The sequence below is a fragment of the Acomys minous genome (genome assembly GCF_964271855.1).
Source record: "Acomys minous genome assembly, chromosome: 11".
Taxonomy (NCBI): Eukaryota; Metazoa; Chordata; class Mammalia; order Rodentia; family Muridae; genus Acomys; species Acomys minous.
In genome coordinates, this window is record NC_140492.1 from 96010912 (window position 1) to 96027942 (window position 17031).

Sequence of the window (17031 nt, forward strand, 5' to 3'; positions counted from 1 at the left end):
GCACCACCAGGCCTGGCTTTATTTTGTTTTTTGAGACACAGTTTCTCTGTGTTTTCTTGGCTGTCCTGGGCTCACTTTGTAGACCAGGCTGGGCCCCAACTCAGAGATCCACCTGCCTCTGCCTCCCAAGTGCTGGAATTAAACGTGTGCACCACCATGCCCGGCTTCTAATGGAGTGCCAGTGCAAGGAATTTAAAGAAGCGTCAAGAACATGTGCCAGCACTGCCTCCTACTTGATTTTTTTTTTTCTGGGACAGGGTTTCTCTGTGTAGCCCTGTCTGTCCTGCGACTCTCTTTGTAGACCAGTCTGAATTCACAGACATCCGCCTGCCTCTGCCTTCCAAGTGCTGGGGATTAAAGGCGTGCACCACCACGCCCGCCCTGCCTCCTACTTGAAGCATTAATTTCTCCACTAAACACGAAGTAAGGACCTCAGGAGCTCTAATAGCGATTGGGAATGTAGTTCAATAATTGAGGGACCCTAGATGTGTTCCCAGCACAGCAAGAGGAAATTAACTACTCAGTACAATACTGCAAGAGCCACGTGATTCTCTGCACTTGGAAGGTGGAGGATTGGTAGGAAAATACCAGCTTGGGTTGCACGAGACCCAGTCTCACAGGGGTAAGGAAGAGAGTGGAACCTAGAGACATGGTTGCATGGTTAAGAACACGAGCTCCCAGGGAGGAGCCTGGTTCAATTCCCAGCACCCACATCACGTGGCTCACAACTGCCTGTAACTTCAGTTCTAGGGAGGATCTGATGCTGATGCCCTTGTGCCTCTACACCCACCTGTGCGCACTTCGGGTCACATATCCCACCCTGCAGAGCATACCCATCCATCCTCTAAGCCTTGACCTAGAGTGACAGTTACAGTACCCAGGCAGGATGACTACTCACTTCTGCCCCCAACCCCCACCCCCCGGCTTGAGACACTAAGGATATAGCTTAAAGTGTTAAAGATTACCGCGCCGGCTCCGTGCTAGGTCGATCCCAGGGATTTACGCATGCTAGGTAAGCGTTCTCCTACTGAGCCTCATCTCCATGTATCCCTACCCAAAGGCTTCGATTAGATCCGGTGTGCTGGGGAGAGTCTAACTAGTGGAACAGAATCTGTTTCTTCTGGGTAGTCTGGGAAAGGAACGCAGCGCGATAACCACGGCAACCCGACGGCAGAAAGGTGGGGCTCTGGGCGGAAGGGGCGGGACGAAAGGGGCAGGTATTTCCGGGTGTCAATTTCGTGGCGGGAAGAACCAGTAGGGTGTTCCTGTAGCGTTCAAGCCTGCAAGCAACCTCTGCAATGGAGCAGCCGCCCGAGACGCCTACGGCCGGGGCTGAGGCCTGCGGAGAAGCGCGGGGTCTGCCGCAGGCCGCCGAGGAGCGCATCGAGGACCGCATCAGCCTGCTGCTCAGGTGCTTCCGGCGGGCATCCCGCCCTCGCTCAGGACCCGCTGGGTTCAAACTCAAACTCCATGGCTCCCAGCCTCACTGCACTATCAGTTGAACCGCTTCAGGCTGGTCAGTGGGAAGGGGGGCCGCAAAGGGCACCCTCTGCGCAGAGACGCTAGGGGTGTCCCTGGGACACTGAGGAAGTGTTTAACGCAGTGCCCCGAACCTGAACGGGCTGGCTGAGCAAAACATCCAAGCCAAGCTACGGAAGGGAGGGAGGGAGGGAGGGTGGGAGGGAGGGAGGGAGGGAGGGCACGACCCACCATATATGGCTAAGACCCTTGGCTGCCCATAAGCTTCGTTTGTTTATCATTCTGCTAGGACGGTGATGCTCTCCAGTCAGCAGTTTTTAGGGAAAATTTGATGGCAGTAAGACCTGGACCAAAACCGCACTACTGCCTGTGGTGAAATTGTTTGTTTGTTTGTTTGTTTGTTTGTTTGTTTGAGACAGGGTTTCTCTGTGTAGCCTTGGCTGTCCTGGACTCGCTTTATAGACTAGGCTGACCTCGAACTCACAGCGATCTGCCTGCCTCTGCCTCCTGAAATGCTGGGATCAAAGGTGTGCGCCACCACACCTGGCTCTGAAAATGCTGTTCAATATTTTATTATTTTTCTGGTTTTTTTTTTTTAAGATTTATTTATTTTACATATATGAGTACGCTATCTGGAGGTCACCTGCGTGCCAGAAGAGGGCATCGGATCACATTATAGATGGTTGTGAGCTGGGAATTGAACTCAGGACCTCTGGTAGAGCAAGCAGTGCTCTTAACTGCTGAGTCATCTCTCCGGCCCCTATTTTTATGTTTTTAGGATGTATTTTGGGGAGCGGGAGAGATGAATCAGTGGTTAAGGGCACTGGTTTCTCTTTCTCTACCAGGTGACCCAGGTTCAATTCCCGGCACCTACATGGCAGCTCACAACTGTAAGTCCAGTTTCAGGTGGACTGACACCTTTACACAGACATACGTGCAGACAAAACACCAGTGCACATGAAATAAAAATAACAATTTTTTAAGATAGGTGTATTTTTGAAGCTTTGTGGGGAAGGTGTATGCCTTTTAATCCAAGCACTCAGGAGGCAGAGGCAGGTGGATCTCTTGTGAGTTCCAGGACAGCCAAGGATACATAGAGAAACCCTGTCTCAAAAAACCTTAAAATTTTTCTATGTACGTAATTGTAAGAGGACTGAACTCAGGTCCTCGTATAAGAACAATACCCACTTGATGACTGAGCCATTTTCCAGCAGCTCGTCTGAAAATGTTGCGGTCTGTATGCAAAGCTAGTGGGGTTTGGGGTTATCATCACTTGGGGCTGCCCACTTGTAGCAGTTTTTTTTTGTTAACTACATTTCAGTCTGGCCTATTAATGTGTGTAAGAGTTATAGTTTTAACTTTTTCTCCAAGATGCTGTTTTCCCTCTCATGTCTTCCTTTTGTCAACTGTTTTAAATAAGATGAGGCTAAGTGAGAAGACTTCAGTGTCAAGTCTCATTTCCTTAGGGTTCAGGAATAGCCGTACACTGACCACTCCAACAGCAGACTCCAACAGGTCCATAGGAAATTATTGAACACTAAACAAAAACTGACCAGTCAGGGACACAACCTGCTCTCGGGAGCCAGACTGTGTCCCTTGAGCCACTTTCTTTTCTTTTCTTTTTTCCTTTCCTTTTTTTCTTTTTTCTTTTTTTTTTTTTTTTTTTTTTTGAGACATGGTTTCTCTGTGTAGCCTTGGCTGTCCTAGACTGCTTTGTAGACTAGGCTGGTCTTGAACTCATATCAATCTGCCTCCAGAGTGCTGGGATTAGAGGCATGTGTCACTATGTCCAGCTTTTGTTTTGTTCTGTTTCTTTCTCTTTTTTGGGGGGGGGGGCGGTTTCTCGAGACAGAGTTTCTCTGTGTAGCCCTGGCTGTCCTGGACTTACTATGTAGACCAGGCTGGCCTTGAACTCACAGCGATCCACCTGCCTCCGCCTTCTAAGTGCTGGGATTATAGGCATGCCCCACCGTGCCGGGCTCTCCTGAACTTTTTTCAAAGTGCGTTTTAAAAGGAAAAACAAAAAACAAAAACCACAACCAAGCAGGAAAAATCATTTCTATTCCAGGTTCATTCCAAGCAAGAAGAATTAATTTTTGTCTTATGTTCATTGTATCTTAAAGCATTTTAAGCTGATTGGCTGGAAGTTTAAGATTGGGGGCTTTCCAGCTTTCCAGAGAAAAGAATATAGCAGGGAGTTACGGTTTAACTCTAACAGAACATATATTTATCTTAACTCAAGCAGAACAGTATATACCATCTATTGGTTTATTACCATCTACTGGGTTTGTTTTTTTGTGGGTTTTTTGTTTGTTTGTTTGTTTGTTTTTTGTTTTTTTGGTTTTTCGAGACAGGGTTTCTCTGTGTAGCCTTGACTGTCCTGGGCTCACTTTGTAGACCAGCTGGACCCCAACTCAGAGATCCACCTGCCTCTGCCTCCCAAGTGCTGGGATTAAAGGCGCGCGCCACCACGCCCGGCTCCATTTATTGTTTTATCTAGGCAGCAAGAACTGAATTATTGATTTGTAAGTAAAGGATATCCTTTTCTCTGGCAGGCAGAGCCTTTGGACTTGAACTTCATTTTATCCTATGATATAAATGGAAACTTAAAGGAAAAGTGGCTTTGTTATGCTAAAGGTGAACGTAGGTGTTAACAGAGGAGCTACAGTTACGCTAAGAACCAGAGCGGGACTCAGCGGAGAGGCTTAAGCAGATTATAACGTTCCCATAATTTATTGCATGATGTTTATAACCACCATCCATAAATGCTTTTCCTATCTGTCTTCTTTTTCAATTTTTAGGCTAAGAGCACAGACAAAACAACAACTCTTAGAATATAAGTCAATGATTGATGCAAGTAAGTTTTATGAGTTTTCTGAAGAATGGTATTTCTTTTTTTTTTTTCTGAGGAAAGGTTTCTCTGTGTTAGCCTTGGCTGTCCTGAACTGGCTTTGTAGACCAGGCTGGCCTCAAACTCACAGTGATCCACCTGCCTCTGCCTCCCAAGTGCTGGGATAAAAGACGTGTGCTACTATGCCCAGAAGAAATAATTTGATTTTATGTATATGTACTTTTCCTGCTTTGTCGGTACCCATGAAGCCAAAGAGAATATTGGGTCTAGAGTTACAGAGGTTGTGAACCACCATCTGGGTGCTGGGAATCGAACCCAGATCATCTACAGGAGCAGCCAGTGCTTTTAACTTCTGAGCTGTCTCCGGCCCCCAGATGAATGGTATTCTTAGGAAACAAAATCAGCTTTATAAGAAGTTGTTTTTTTCAGTAAAACATGGAGACTCTACCTTTAATTAAAGTACTCAAGAGGTATAGAGTCAGGTCTCTAAGTTTGAGGCCAGCCTGATTTGTATATTGAGTTGTTTCAGGCTAGCGGGAGCTACACAGCGAGACCGTCTTAAGAAAACAAACAAATTGCATACATTCTGTGTAGCCAAACAGGTAAACAAACATGCAAGATACTCATGAAGCATGGTGATGTGGCCGCAAGATGCCTCAACCGGATAAGGTGCTTGTCCTAAGCCTGGTGCCCCAAGTTCAGTGCCTAGGACCCGCAAGGTGGAGGATAGAAGTGACTTGACAAGTTGTCCTCTGACGGTCACATGTGTTCCCTGATATACTCACATACGCTATGTGTTTATTTAAATAAAAGTGTTACTGACTTTAAAAAAAAATTTTTTTTACTTATAGATGAAGAAAAAACTCCAGATCAGATCATGCAAGAAAAACAAATTGAAAGGTATGTCTTATTTTAATATTTTATCTGTGGCTCTTACTAAGAATTACTCATATGATCCTTGTTACAATGCTGTCTTTCCTTTCCTGGATGATTTTAAATATGTCATGCCTATGTTGGGAGGCTGGTGACCTACAGTGGAGTATATGGCGCTATGGGGTGGTGGCTTCACTGTGGCCTGGCATTCCCCCACACTGTCTGGATGCTTAGTGTGGGGACTCAGCTCAGCTGCCCAGCTGTGTAGATAGGCTGCTGTGAGGAGAGCCTGGCATTTTCTTCTGTTCAGATAAAGGCGCTCAACTTTCATCCCCAAGGTTTACTTTGTACACATTTCAATAACAACTTTCATATTGCTGAAATTCTTCGGTTCATGTTTCTTTAATAGTAAAATCGGAGACCTGGAGAATGAAATTGAAGATGTAAAAAGTAGTTTTGAAATCAAAAGTCTTGCGCTCAACAGGTAATTCTTGCCATACTATTCCTAAAGGTAAAAATTGTGAACTAGGTGCAAACATGAGCAGGAAGGGAAAGGTGAGGGTTGGTTTTTGGGGGGTTTTGTTTTGTTTTGCTTTTTTGAGACAGGGTTTCTCTGTGTAGCCCTGGCTGTCCTGGAACTTGCTTTGTAGACCAGGCTGGCCTAGAACTCACAGCAGTCCACCTGCCTCTGCCTCCTGAGTGCTGGGCTTAAAGGCGTGTGCCACCACGCCCAGCGAGGGCTTCTCTTGTAGTCCTGCCTGTCCTGAACTCTGTAGACCAGGATGGCATCGATCTGCTGGGATTAAAGGTGTGTGCTACCACATCTGGCTACCATACTGGTTTTTGGGTTTTTTGGGTTGTTTTGTTTTGTTTTGTTTTTTAAGATTTATTTATTATGTATACAATGTTCTGCCTGCATGTGTGCCTGCCCACCAGAAGAGGGCACCATATCTCATTATAGATAGTTGTGAACCACCATGTAGTTTCTGGGAATTGAACTCAGGACCGTTGGAAGAACATCCAGTGTCCTTAACCTCTGAGCCATATCTTCAGCCCTGTTTTTTGTTTTTTAAAGATTTATTTATTATGTATACAGTGCACATTAGATCACATTATAGATGGCTGTGAGTCACCATGTGGTTGCTGGGAGTTGAACTCAGGACTTCTAGAAGAGCAGTCAGTGTCTTTAACTGCTGAGCCATCTCTCTAACCCCTACCATACTGTTTTTTAAAATATACTATGCTTTGTGTATATTTGAAGGGAAATCAATATATTTAGAAAATATTTAGAAAAAAATCTAAGGCCCTATAGATGTTACTTGTTCTGTACAATACAACTTTTTCTCTAAGATGCCATTTTCTTTTCTTTATGGTTTTGTGAGTCTTGTTTTTTGGTGTTTTGGGGGGGAGGTTTTTTTTGTTTTGTTTTGTTTTGTTCTGTTTTTTTGGTTTTTCGAGACAGGGTTTCTCTGTGTAGCCTTGGCTGTCCTGGACTCGCTTTGTAGACCAGGCTGGCCTCGAACTCACAGCGATCCGCCTGCCTCTGCCTCCCGAGTGCTGGGATTAAAGGCGTGCGCCACCACGCCCGGCTGGGGGGGAGGTTTTGAGACAGGGCTTCTGTGTGTATGTAGCCTTGGCTATCCTGGACTCGCTGGGTAGACCAGGCTGGCTTTGAACTCAGATCAGTCTGTCCGCCTCTGTCTCCCATGCTGGGATTACAGGCTTGCTCCACCATGTTTGGCTTTTTTGTTATTTAATGCTTTGTTTTCTTCTTTTAGGATGAAACTGTCAATGGCACTTAAGAATCACATGGAAAACATGGCCAGCGAGAGTAGGTATGACTTTTTTCTCCTAGATTAGGAAAGAATAGGAACAATAAAGGAGGTATGCACATAAACTGATTTTAGATTTTAACTTTAATTTGTTTGTTTTTTGAGACAGGGTTTCTCGGTGTAGACTTGGCTGTCCTGGAACTTGCTTTGTAGACCAGGCTGGCCTGGAACTCACAGTGACCCGTCTGCCTCTGTCTCCGTAAGTGCTGGGATTAAAAATGGATGCCACCACGATGGGCAGATTTTGAGTTTAAAGAAAAAAAAATAATGCATGGATCAGGAGTGGTGGCTCATGCCTTTGATTCCAGCACTGGAGGCAAAGGTAAGCAGATCTCTGAGTTTGAGGCTAGCCTGGTCTATATAGTAAGTTCCAGGATATTCAGGGCTCTATATACAGACCTTACCTCAAAAAGAGGGGTGTGTGTGTGTGTGTGTGTGTGTGTATCAGAGGACAACTTGAAGGAGTTGCTTAGTTCTCTCCTGCCATATGGGCCCTGAAATTGAACTTAGATCCTTCAGTGGCAACTTAATTAAATAGAAGGACACTCCTTGTTTCTCGGTGGTAGAAATGAGCTTGTTTTACCTGCCTGGGCTACATAGTGAGTTCAAGGATAGCCTGAACCTCTTAATAAGACTCAAATGAAAAGCTAAAAAGGGAAAAAAAAAAATTCTGGAGATGTAGCTCAGTGGTAGATTGCTTAGCTAGCTTATATGATAAGAGTTCAGTCCCAGTACTGAAAAGGTGGGTGGGAAGGAAAGTGGGTGCTGGTTTTGCTTAAAGACTTTGTCAGGAAGTATAAATAAAGGCCCTAGAAATCATCAGTCTTGCCTCAGCCTCTCCCCATCCCCCACTCCAGCTTTGTTTCTAAAACTCTAAAAGGCTTGTGATATAATATACCCTCCAGTGAGCACCAGACAAGTTCTGAGGAGGATCTGGGCACCTCTCCCACCTAGGTGTCTTCATTCAGGTTGATTTGTAATCCTTTGACGTTCCGGCTGGCTCCGCTTACAGATTGTCAGGTGTTTGGCACGTGCCTTAATCTCAGCTCTTAGGAGGCAGAGCGAGGCCGATCTCTGTAACTTTGAGGCTAGCCTGGACTCCATAGTGAAACCTTGTCTCAAGAAAAACCAAGTTGGGCATGGTGGTGCACACCTGTAATCCCAACAGAGGCAGGCAGATCTGTGAGTTCCAGCCAGCCTGGCCTACAAAGTGACCCCAGGACAGCCAAGGCTACCCAGAGAAACCCTGTCTCGGGGGAAAAAAGAAAAAATAGAAAACAATAGAAAAACCAAGCTGGGCGTGGTGGCGCATGCCTTTAATCCCAGCACTTGGGAGGCAGAGGCAGGTGGATTGCTGTGAGTTTGAGGCCAACCTGATCTACAAAGTGAGTCCAGGACAGCCAAGGCTAACACAGCATCTCAAAAAACCAAAAAAAAAAAAAAAAAAAGGAAGAAAGAGAAAAACCAAACATTTTTTAGACATTTATTCATTTGCACCACCACTTCAGCCTCAGCGTTTATTTATGTTTTGTTTGGTTTAGGTTTTGGTTTTGGTTTTTCGAGACAGGATTTCTCTGTAGCCTTGGCTGTCCTAGACTCGCTTAGTAGACCAGGCTGGCCGGGAAATCACAGAGATCCACCTGCCTCTGCTGCCCTTAGTGCTGGGATTAAAGGCATGCCCCACCACACCCAACTCTTACTCTTACCTGAAGTAAATAAGTGACCTTTTTTTTTCCGTTGCAGCGTGCTCACTGATGACATGAAGCACGTATTAAGGCTACAGAAGTTAGTAATGAAGTCGAAGGAGGTAAGCACTACGTCGGTTGCTCTGTGTCTCTGTGGTCTTAATGACAGCCTTCTGGAACCTGACACCCGGTGTTGAGATGTGCAGTGGCGTTGCAGATGGATTTCCGTAGGTTGTCTTTACCATAGAGCTTATTTTTTTTACTGAGGTTACAAGTTACCAACATAATTTAAGTGACTGTCCTTCCTTTGTGGCCTGTGATCCTAGCACACAGGAGGTAGAGATGGGGATCCAGGAGTCCAGTCATTCTTGGTTCCAAAGTGAGTTGAGGCTAGCCTGGGCTATCTGAGACCCTGTCTTGTCAGTGTAGTACACGCCTTTAATCCTAGCACTGTGGAAGCAGAGGCAGGTGGGTCTCTGAGAGTTCCTAGACAGCCAGGGCTACACAGAGATACTCTGTTTCAACAACAAAAAAAAACCCAAGATAGGTCCCCTGTGGTAGAACAGCCTTGACCTTTAATCCCAGGTGGACCAGAAGTTCAAGGCCAGCTACATAGTAGACCTGTTTCAAAATAAAATACACAAAAAAACAAAGATAGGGCAAAAAGGGAAATTGGACCCTAAGAACATTTAAGTATGTGAAAGTCAGTGGTGTAAGTATAGATTTCTCACTGAGTGACATGCTTTACTCTGTTTTAATACCAGGAGTCTTCAGAATTAGAGAGGAAACTGCTCGATGTTAGAAGAAAGAGATTGCGTATGTAGACTATGTTTACTTTTTCTTAGAAACATTTTACACAAGCACTAGCACACACATGCGTGTACACACGCACACTGAGGCACTCACCGGAGGTCAGACAGCCACTTCTTTCCTTCTGCCACGTCAGGTCTCAGGCTTGGCAGCAAAGGCCCTTCCTCACTGCACCATCTCACTGGCCTTTTTAAATGATTTATCTACTTTGTGGAACACATTTTTATCTACATTAGCTGTTTAATAGGGACAGATTTCTCAGTAACTGATAAATTTAATTTTCAATTTTTCTTACATTTTTTAAACATTGCAGTTAAGGAAATAGAGTAAAAATGCATTTTGCTTTTATTTTTGTTATTTTAGAACTTTAAATTCTGGTCAGGTGTGGTGGAACAAGCCAGTAAAGCCACTCTGAAAGCTTAGGCAGGAAGATCAGAGGTCAGGTCATCGACTACTATATAATGAGTTTAAAGCCAACCTAGGCTACTTGAGAGCCTATCTTTAAAAAAAAAAAAAGAAAAAAGTACATTGTTAGTACATTCTCTCCATAAGTGAGGAAATTAAATGGTAGAGAAAATTATAGTGCAGAAGCCGCGCCCCTTGTCATTCTAAACTGTTTTCATGCCCATCTGAGCATATTTATAAGTACATAACTTCTCAATGACCAGTACACATGTTTCCACAGCTGCACCACAACATTCTTAGCACAACAAAATTCTAGCATTCAAAGGGCAGAAGGTTCACCACTTGTTCAAAGCCACTCTGAGCTACATCGGCTCAGCAGGCTAGACAGAAATTCATAGCAAGACCTTCCAAAAATGTATTTGATAAATATAAAAGTCATATATACACAGAGAGAGAGAGAGACATACATATGAAACAGTCAGCACGCATAGGGCATGGATTCTATGTTCAGTAGTTTGGAGGCCACAGGCTGCCTCTGGACTATGAGTGAATACATAGGTTGTCTCATTGGATACAGATTGCATTCCTCACACATTTAGTAAAAGATTCTAGATAAACCATGTCACCTGCAGATCATGAAAACTGTGGGGATCCATACTGCCCTTCTAAAAGGAAACTACAAAAGTCTCTACAGATACCTAATAATAACGATTCTGGGATTAGAAAAGCACATATACCAGGCAGTGATGAAACACACCTTGATCCCAGTACTTGGGAGACAGAGGCAAGCAGATCTCTGTGAGTTCAAAGCCAACCTAGTTTACAGAGCAAGGTCCAGGACAGCTAGGGCTACACAGAGAAACCCTGTCTTGGAAAACAGACAAATAAGAAGAAAAGCACATATCTACCAACGGATATCCTTTCAGTGACTGTAAAACTGAAAGTGGCTAAACATTTATATATTCACATATAACAAGGACTAAGGATGTAGAAATTGGTAGTTGGCCAACATGCAAGAAGCCGTGCGTTTGGGCCAGGCATTCTGACACATACATTGCAATCTCAACACTCGAGAAAGACAGACAGGAGGATCAGGAATTCAGGCCAGCCTGAGTAACATGAGAGCCTATCTAAAACAAAAACAAAAACAAAGCCAAACTATGCTCAGGGGTTAAGAATACCAGCTGCTCATCCAGAGGACCCAGGTGTGACTCCCAGCACCCATCGGTAACTTCAGTCCCCGGGGATCCATCTCCCTGGCCTGGCCCTGTGGGTACTACACATATTTGGTATGTAGATCTACATGAAGGCAAAACATCCATAGACAAAATAAAGTAAAACTTCTTGATTGGAATAACCAGGAAATACTGCTTTATAATCTTTCATGGTCCTTATATAAAGCTGCACGTGCCTTTGGGTAAGTTAAGTATACATAGTGAGTTCTAGGCCAGCCAGGGTTATAGAGAGACCCTTTCTTTAAAGGGGGAAATAGGGCTGAGAGATGGCTGAGAGGTTAAGAGCACTGGCTACCCTTCCAGAGGTCCTGAGTTCAATTTCTAGCACCCACATGATGGCTCACCAGCATCTATAATGTGATCTGATGCCCTTTTCTGGCTTGAAGGTGTACACATAAGCAAAGCACTATACATAATAAGTAAATAAATCTTTAAAGGAAAACACCAAACAAAACTCATATATATCATATTGTTTTATTTTTAACCTAACAGAATTAAAGCAAGCTTCAAGAAATAAGCTTTTAGAAATACAAACTGAGAAGAACAAACAGAAAGAGGACTTGGACAATATGGAAAATTCAGAAATGATAAAGACTATGAAAAAAACCCTACAGATGGAGATAAAGATTACTACAGTTATTCAAAACACATTCCAGGTAACATTTATATAAATTAAGACCAGACGTTGCTGGACATGGTGGCACACACCTATAATCTGAATGCTTGGGAAAGAAAGGCACTAGGCTCAGGAGTTCAAGGCCAGCCTGAGCCACATGAGATCCTGTCTCATAAACAGACGCAGGGGCTGGAGAGTTGGTTCTGTGGTTGGGAGCAGTGGTACTCGTCCAGAGGATGACACAGGTTCAGTTCTCACTACCAACACTGCAGCTCACACCTCCGAGTCACTCTAGTCCCAGGGGCCTGAACTCTGGCTTTCATGGCAATAGGTCCAATGAGCCCATAGGCATGTAGATTAAAAAAAAAACACACACACACAATTAATTAATTAAAAAACAAAAACAAGCCGGGTGTGGTGGCGCACGCCTTTAATCCCAGCACTCGGGAGGCAGAGGCAGGTGGATCGCTGTGAGTTCGAGGCCAGCCTGGACTACAAAGTGAGTCCAGGACAGTCAAGGCTACACAGAGAAACCCTGTCTCAAAAAACAAAAAACAAAAAAAAACAAAAAACAAAGCGGGGCGAGGTGGGGCACACCTTTAATACCAGCACTTGGGAGGCAGAGGCAGGTGGATTGCTGTGAGTTCGAGGCCAGCCTGGTCTACAAAGGGAGTCTAGGACAGCCAAGGCTACACAGAGAAACCTTGTCTCGAAAAACCAAAAAAAACAAAACAAAACAAACAAAAAAAAACAACAAGAAAAGAGATGATTTTTTTTTTTTTTGCCCCCAAGACAAGGTTTTACTGTGTGGTCTTGGCTGTCTTGGAACTTGCTCAGTAGACCAGGCTGGCCTCGAACTCATAGAGATCCTCCTGCCTCTGCCTCCCAAGTGCTGGGATTAAGTGTGCACCACCACTACCTGGCAACTGTTCCTTCTATAGCCCAATATTTTTAATATTTTTGTACATAACAGCCTAACATTTATTCTCTAAAATCTGTCTAAACATTTTATAAATAATTTACTATCATTGAGCCATTGTTTATCAAAACATAAATGACCAGAATTTCATTAATTATGATCCTAATCATTTCATAGTCCATTCATTGTTTGCTACAAAAATATTTTGCACTATTTCAAAGGCTTAAAACTTTGGTGAACTAAACTCTTCTTTTTATTTCTTTTGAAAACTAAACACTGGTCCCAGAGAGCTGGCTCAGCAGTTAAGAGCTCTGGCTGCTCTTCCAGAGGTTCCTACTTCAGTTCAGCACCTACATGGCAGCTCACAACTGTCAGTAACGTAACCAGTTCTGGGAAGCCCAACACCGTCACCCAGACATACATGCAGGCAGAACACCAATTCACATAAAATTAAAAAGAGAAAGAAAACATACTAGTTTTGGTTGTTAATAATTCTTTTTAAATATTGATTTTAATTACTTTTTAAAGATTTATTTACTATTATATATACACAGTGCAGGCCAGAGGAGGGCATCAGATCACATTATAGATGGTTGTGAGCCACCATGCACTTGATGGGAATTGAACTCAGAACCTCTGGAAGAACAGTCAGTGCTCTTAACCTCTGAACCATCTCTCCAGCCGGTTGCTAATATTTCACCCTAGAGCAAAAGAGCAATTGATACAAAGCTGGCCTTGACCCTAGGCAACACTACAAGTATTCTTTTTTGTTTGTCAGGGTTTCTCTGTGTAGCATTGGCTGCCGTGGACTCACTTTGTAGATCAGGCTGGTCTCGAACTCACAGTGATCCATCTGCCTCTGCCTCCCAAGTGCTCACTGCAAGTATTCTTAACAAGTAAAAGCTGTCCAGGGAACCCACAGGTGAACACTGGAGATACCAGCATTATAGGAAGCGAGGCTGCCACCCTGTTGAACGTGAGAATGTGGTTCTGTTTGTCTTCTTGATCTTCTGCAAAACAGAAAATGTTCAGTAATTATCAGATGATACCAGTCCAAGGATGCTGGGACCTAACTCAGTTGAGAGAGTATTCACCTGGCAGCCGCAGAGCCCTGGCTTTGGTCCCCAGCCCACATGAACTGTAGTGTAGGCGGGTGCTTGTAATCCCAGTACTGAGTAAGTGGAGGCAGGAGGCAGTACCATCTCAGCTACAGAGTTGATGCATAGCAAGCTCAGGGCCAACCTAGGCTACATGGAACCTTTGGGGGCAGGAGGGGACAGGGTGGGGAAATCAGGAAAGGATTTGTTAAAATCTTGTTAAATTAAGTGCGTTACTTTTTTTTTTTTTTTTTTTTAATTTCAGGGCCTTATTTTGGGGAGTAAAGTCAACTGGGCAGAGGATTCTGCCCTCAGAGAGACCGTGCTGCAGCTGGGGAAGGATCTCGACACGATCTAATAAGAACCCCGTTTGGCATTTTTAGGTTGTTTCTGTGCCCAATCTGTCATATAAATTGCTGAGTTAACGAGTAATGTAAGTGGTGGTTTGGGGACCATTCTGCTGCTTCAAGTTTGAGGGCTTGCGTTGATGATACGACACGGAACGTCTTGTTTGAAATATGATCATTCATGTGACGGGGTACCCTGCAGGAGCCTGAACATCCAGCCTTGAGGGGAAGGCGGGTCCTACTGCCACAGAAGGTGGACATCTTGGCAAGCACTTTCCTGGCAGTGCTTTTGAACACGTTTATGCACCTGTGCATCAGTCTGGTAGCCAAAAATTAGAAAAGTGTCCAAAGGGTAAAGGGTTCTCATTATGTAAGTGGGGTTGTGACTTCCCCCCCCCCTTCCTGATCTAGCGTTCGTTTTACTTTTATAAGTTAAGAATTAAAAAAATAAATAAATGTAACTGTCTTATTAAAAAAGAAAATTTGCAGGACTGGAGAGATGGCTTTGTAAAAAGAACGCCTGGCTCAGTTGTTGCCTCCGTACAGTCGAGAGGCCTAGAATGTGTTCAGCCTCTGAGGCTTGCTGTTTAGTAGGCTCACGCTTACTTGTTCTTTCTGAGCTCTGGGCTGCCTGGTTCACCTCAGCTGTTCTGGCTCAAACTCCTCTCCCAGCTGACTTATTTAACCTGGCTTCTCTCTCGGCCCAGAATTGCTCTGCTTGGCCTCAGACTAACTCAGCCATCTGCTCTGCACTTGTCCGAGTGTGAAATGTCCTTTGTAACCTCATGTATTTAGACATTAGCTCTCCAGCTGATGGCCCTGTTTTGGAAAGTTGAGGGCTTTTAACGTATTTTTAATTTACTGTGTGTGAGTGTGTATGTGCCCCTGAAGTTCAGAAGATGTCATCAGACGCCCTGGAACTGGATGATTGTGAACTACCAGGTGGGTGCTGGGAAATAAACCCACGTCCTCCCCAAAGGCAGCAGTGCTCAGAACCACTGAGCCACCTTGCCAGCCCGTTGTGGATTTCCTGACAGGATTTCTCTGTAATAGCCCTAGCTGGCCTAGAGCTCTCTTCATAGGCCAGGCTGGCCCTTGCCTCCCGAGTGCGCCACCACGCCCGGCTTCCTGTGACAGAACTGAGTGGAGGACCTGGGTCACAGGAGCAGCCTTGGGGTTGTAGTCTGCCCCTACTTCCTGTGGGTTCTCTGGACCCTGACTGCAGATGCAGTGTTACCAAGTGCCTCACGCTTTTGCTACCCTGCCTTCCTTCGATTGCTTCCTGTCAGGTATTTGATCAGAGCAACAAGAAAGGTAAGGAGTGTGGTTGCTATCTCATGATAGTCTGAGCTTTGGTGGTAGCTAGAGGTCTGATAATTTAGTTAACGCATTCCAAAGATTTTACCTAATGGAGGGCTGGAGAGATGGCTCAGAGGTTAAGAGCACTGGCTGTTCTTCCAAAGGTTCTGAGTTCAAATCCCAGCAACCACACTGTAACTCACAACCATCCATAATGAGATCTGGTGCCCTCTTCTGGCTGCAGGCACTCACTCATGCAGGCAGACTACTATATAAATAAATAAATATTTTTTAAAAATTTTACCTAATAGTTAAAAACATGTTATTTCAAACAAGAAATGGGTGATAATGGCTACTAAGAGGACTACAGATAGCCTCTTGGCTCCTGGCCTACAGCATTCCAACTCTCCACAAACCACGGAGGCTCTGCTCCACCAGGCTGCAGAGCCTTCAACATGGTGTGGCGTTTACAGGAAATTCCAGTTCATACCTGAGGTAGAACATCTAGGTGCGTGCTTGCAAAAGGCCAAAGACCTGACCTCAGACCTCTGAACTCTCAGACTACAGAGCTGCCGTCCCTTTAAAAGCCAATGCCTGTCCTCTACCCTTCCTTTTGGCACACAGCTGGCCACAATCAGACATGTCATCCAACCCTGTGGCCAGTCTGATAACAAGACTCCTGTTGCATCTTGACCCAGATGGGAAAAGGTGAGAACGTCCTAAGGAGCAGTAAGACTCAGCTGAGTTTACAGGCAGGAGACAGACGATGTCTGCGGGACCAGATTATAAGGATGCTTTATTTAGAGAAGCCCTGGCTTGAGATTGTATTAAAAGGTGGTTTGTGTGGGTGTCTGCCTTGGAATACAAGATGTAACATTCTGCAGATGGCCCTAAAGTTTGGTACACACTTATCCATAAAGTAATTTCCAGAATCCCAAAAAAAGTTATCCCACACTTAGCTAAACTAAAGCATCTGGATTGTGGTAGCAAGTGCAGAAGAGGGATTGAAAAGCCTGGAACATTGGTTCTCACAGGACAGAGGTCGCAGATCTGATACTTAACGATTCACAACAGTAGTAAAATTACAGTTATAAAGTAGAAACAAATAATTTTATGGTTGTGGTCACAACATGAAGAACTATATTAAAGGTCCCATCAGGCAGGTTGAGAAGCACTGGTCTAGAGAGTGCTAGGGATGCTAGCATGCATGATTCCCTCGGATCAATCCCTAGCGCATGTAAGCCAGGCTGCAATCCAGCACTCAAGAGGAATAGATGCAAGAATCAGAAGCCCAAAGCCACGCCCACTCTCCTTCATAGCAAGCTTGAGACCAACCTAGGCTACAAGAAGAGACCAGGTTTAATAAAAAACAAACAAGGGCTGGGTGTGGGGAGGCAGAGGCAGGTGGATCTCTATGAGTTCAAGGCCATCCTGGTCTACAAAGTGAGTCTAGGACAGCCAAGGCTAACACAGAAACCCTGTCTGGGGGTGCAGGGGGTGTGTGTGGGGGAGCACATATATGCTTGCAAGCCAGAGTAGGGCACTGGATCTCATTACAGACAGTTGTGAGCCATCAAATGGTT

The 17031-nt window shown here is 44.7% G+C and overlaps 1 protein-coding gene across 1 annotated transcript; it reads left to right on the forward strand.

The window, feature by feature from the left end:
- Window positions 1-1225: 1225 nt before the first annotated feature.
- On the forward strand, window positions 1226-14631 carry CENPH (centromere protein H). The gene is made up of 9 exons (XM_084802037.1): window positions 1226-1411; window positions 4281-4336; window positions 5182-5230; window positions 5613-5687; window positions 6982-7038; window positions 8779-8842; window positions 9485-9536; window positions 11663-11826; window positions 14068-14631. The coding sequence occupies exons 1-9, from the start codon at window positions 1299-1301 to the stop codon at window positions 14158-14160; spliced, it is 723 nt and encodes a 240-aa protein (XP_084658163.1). The 5' UTR covers window positions 1226-1298; the 3' UTR covers window positions 14161-14631.
- Window positions 14632-17031: the final 2400 nt, after the last annotated feature.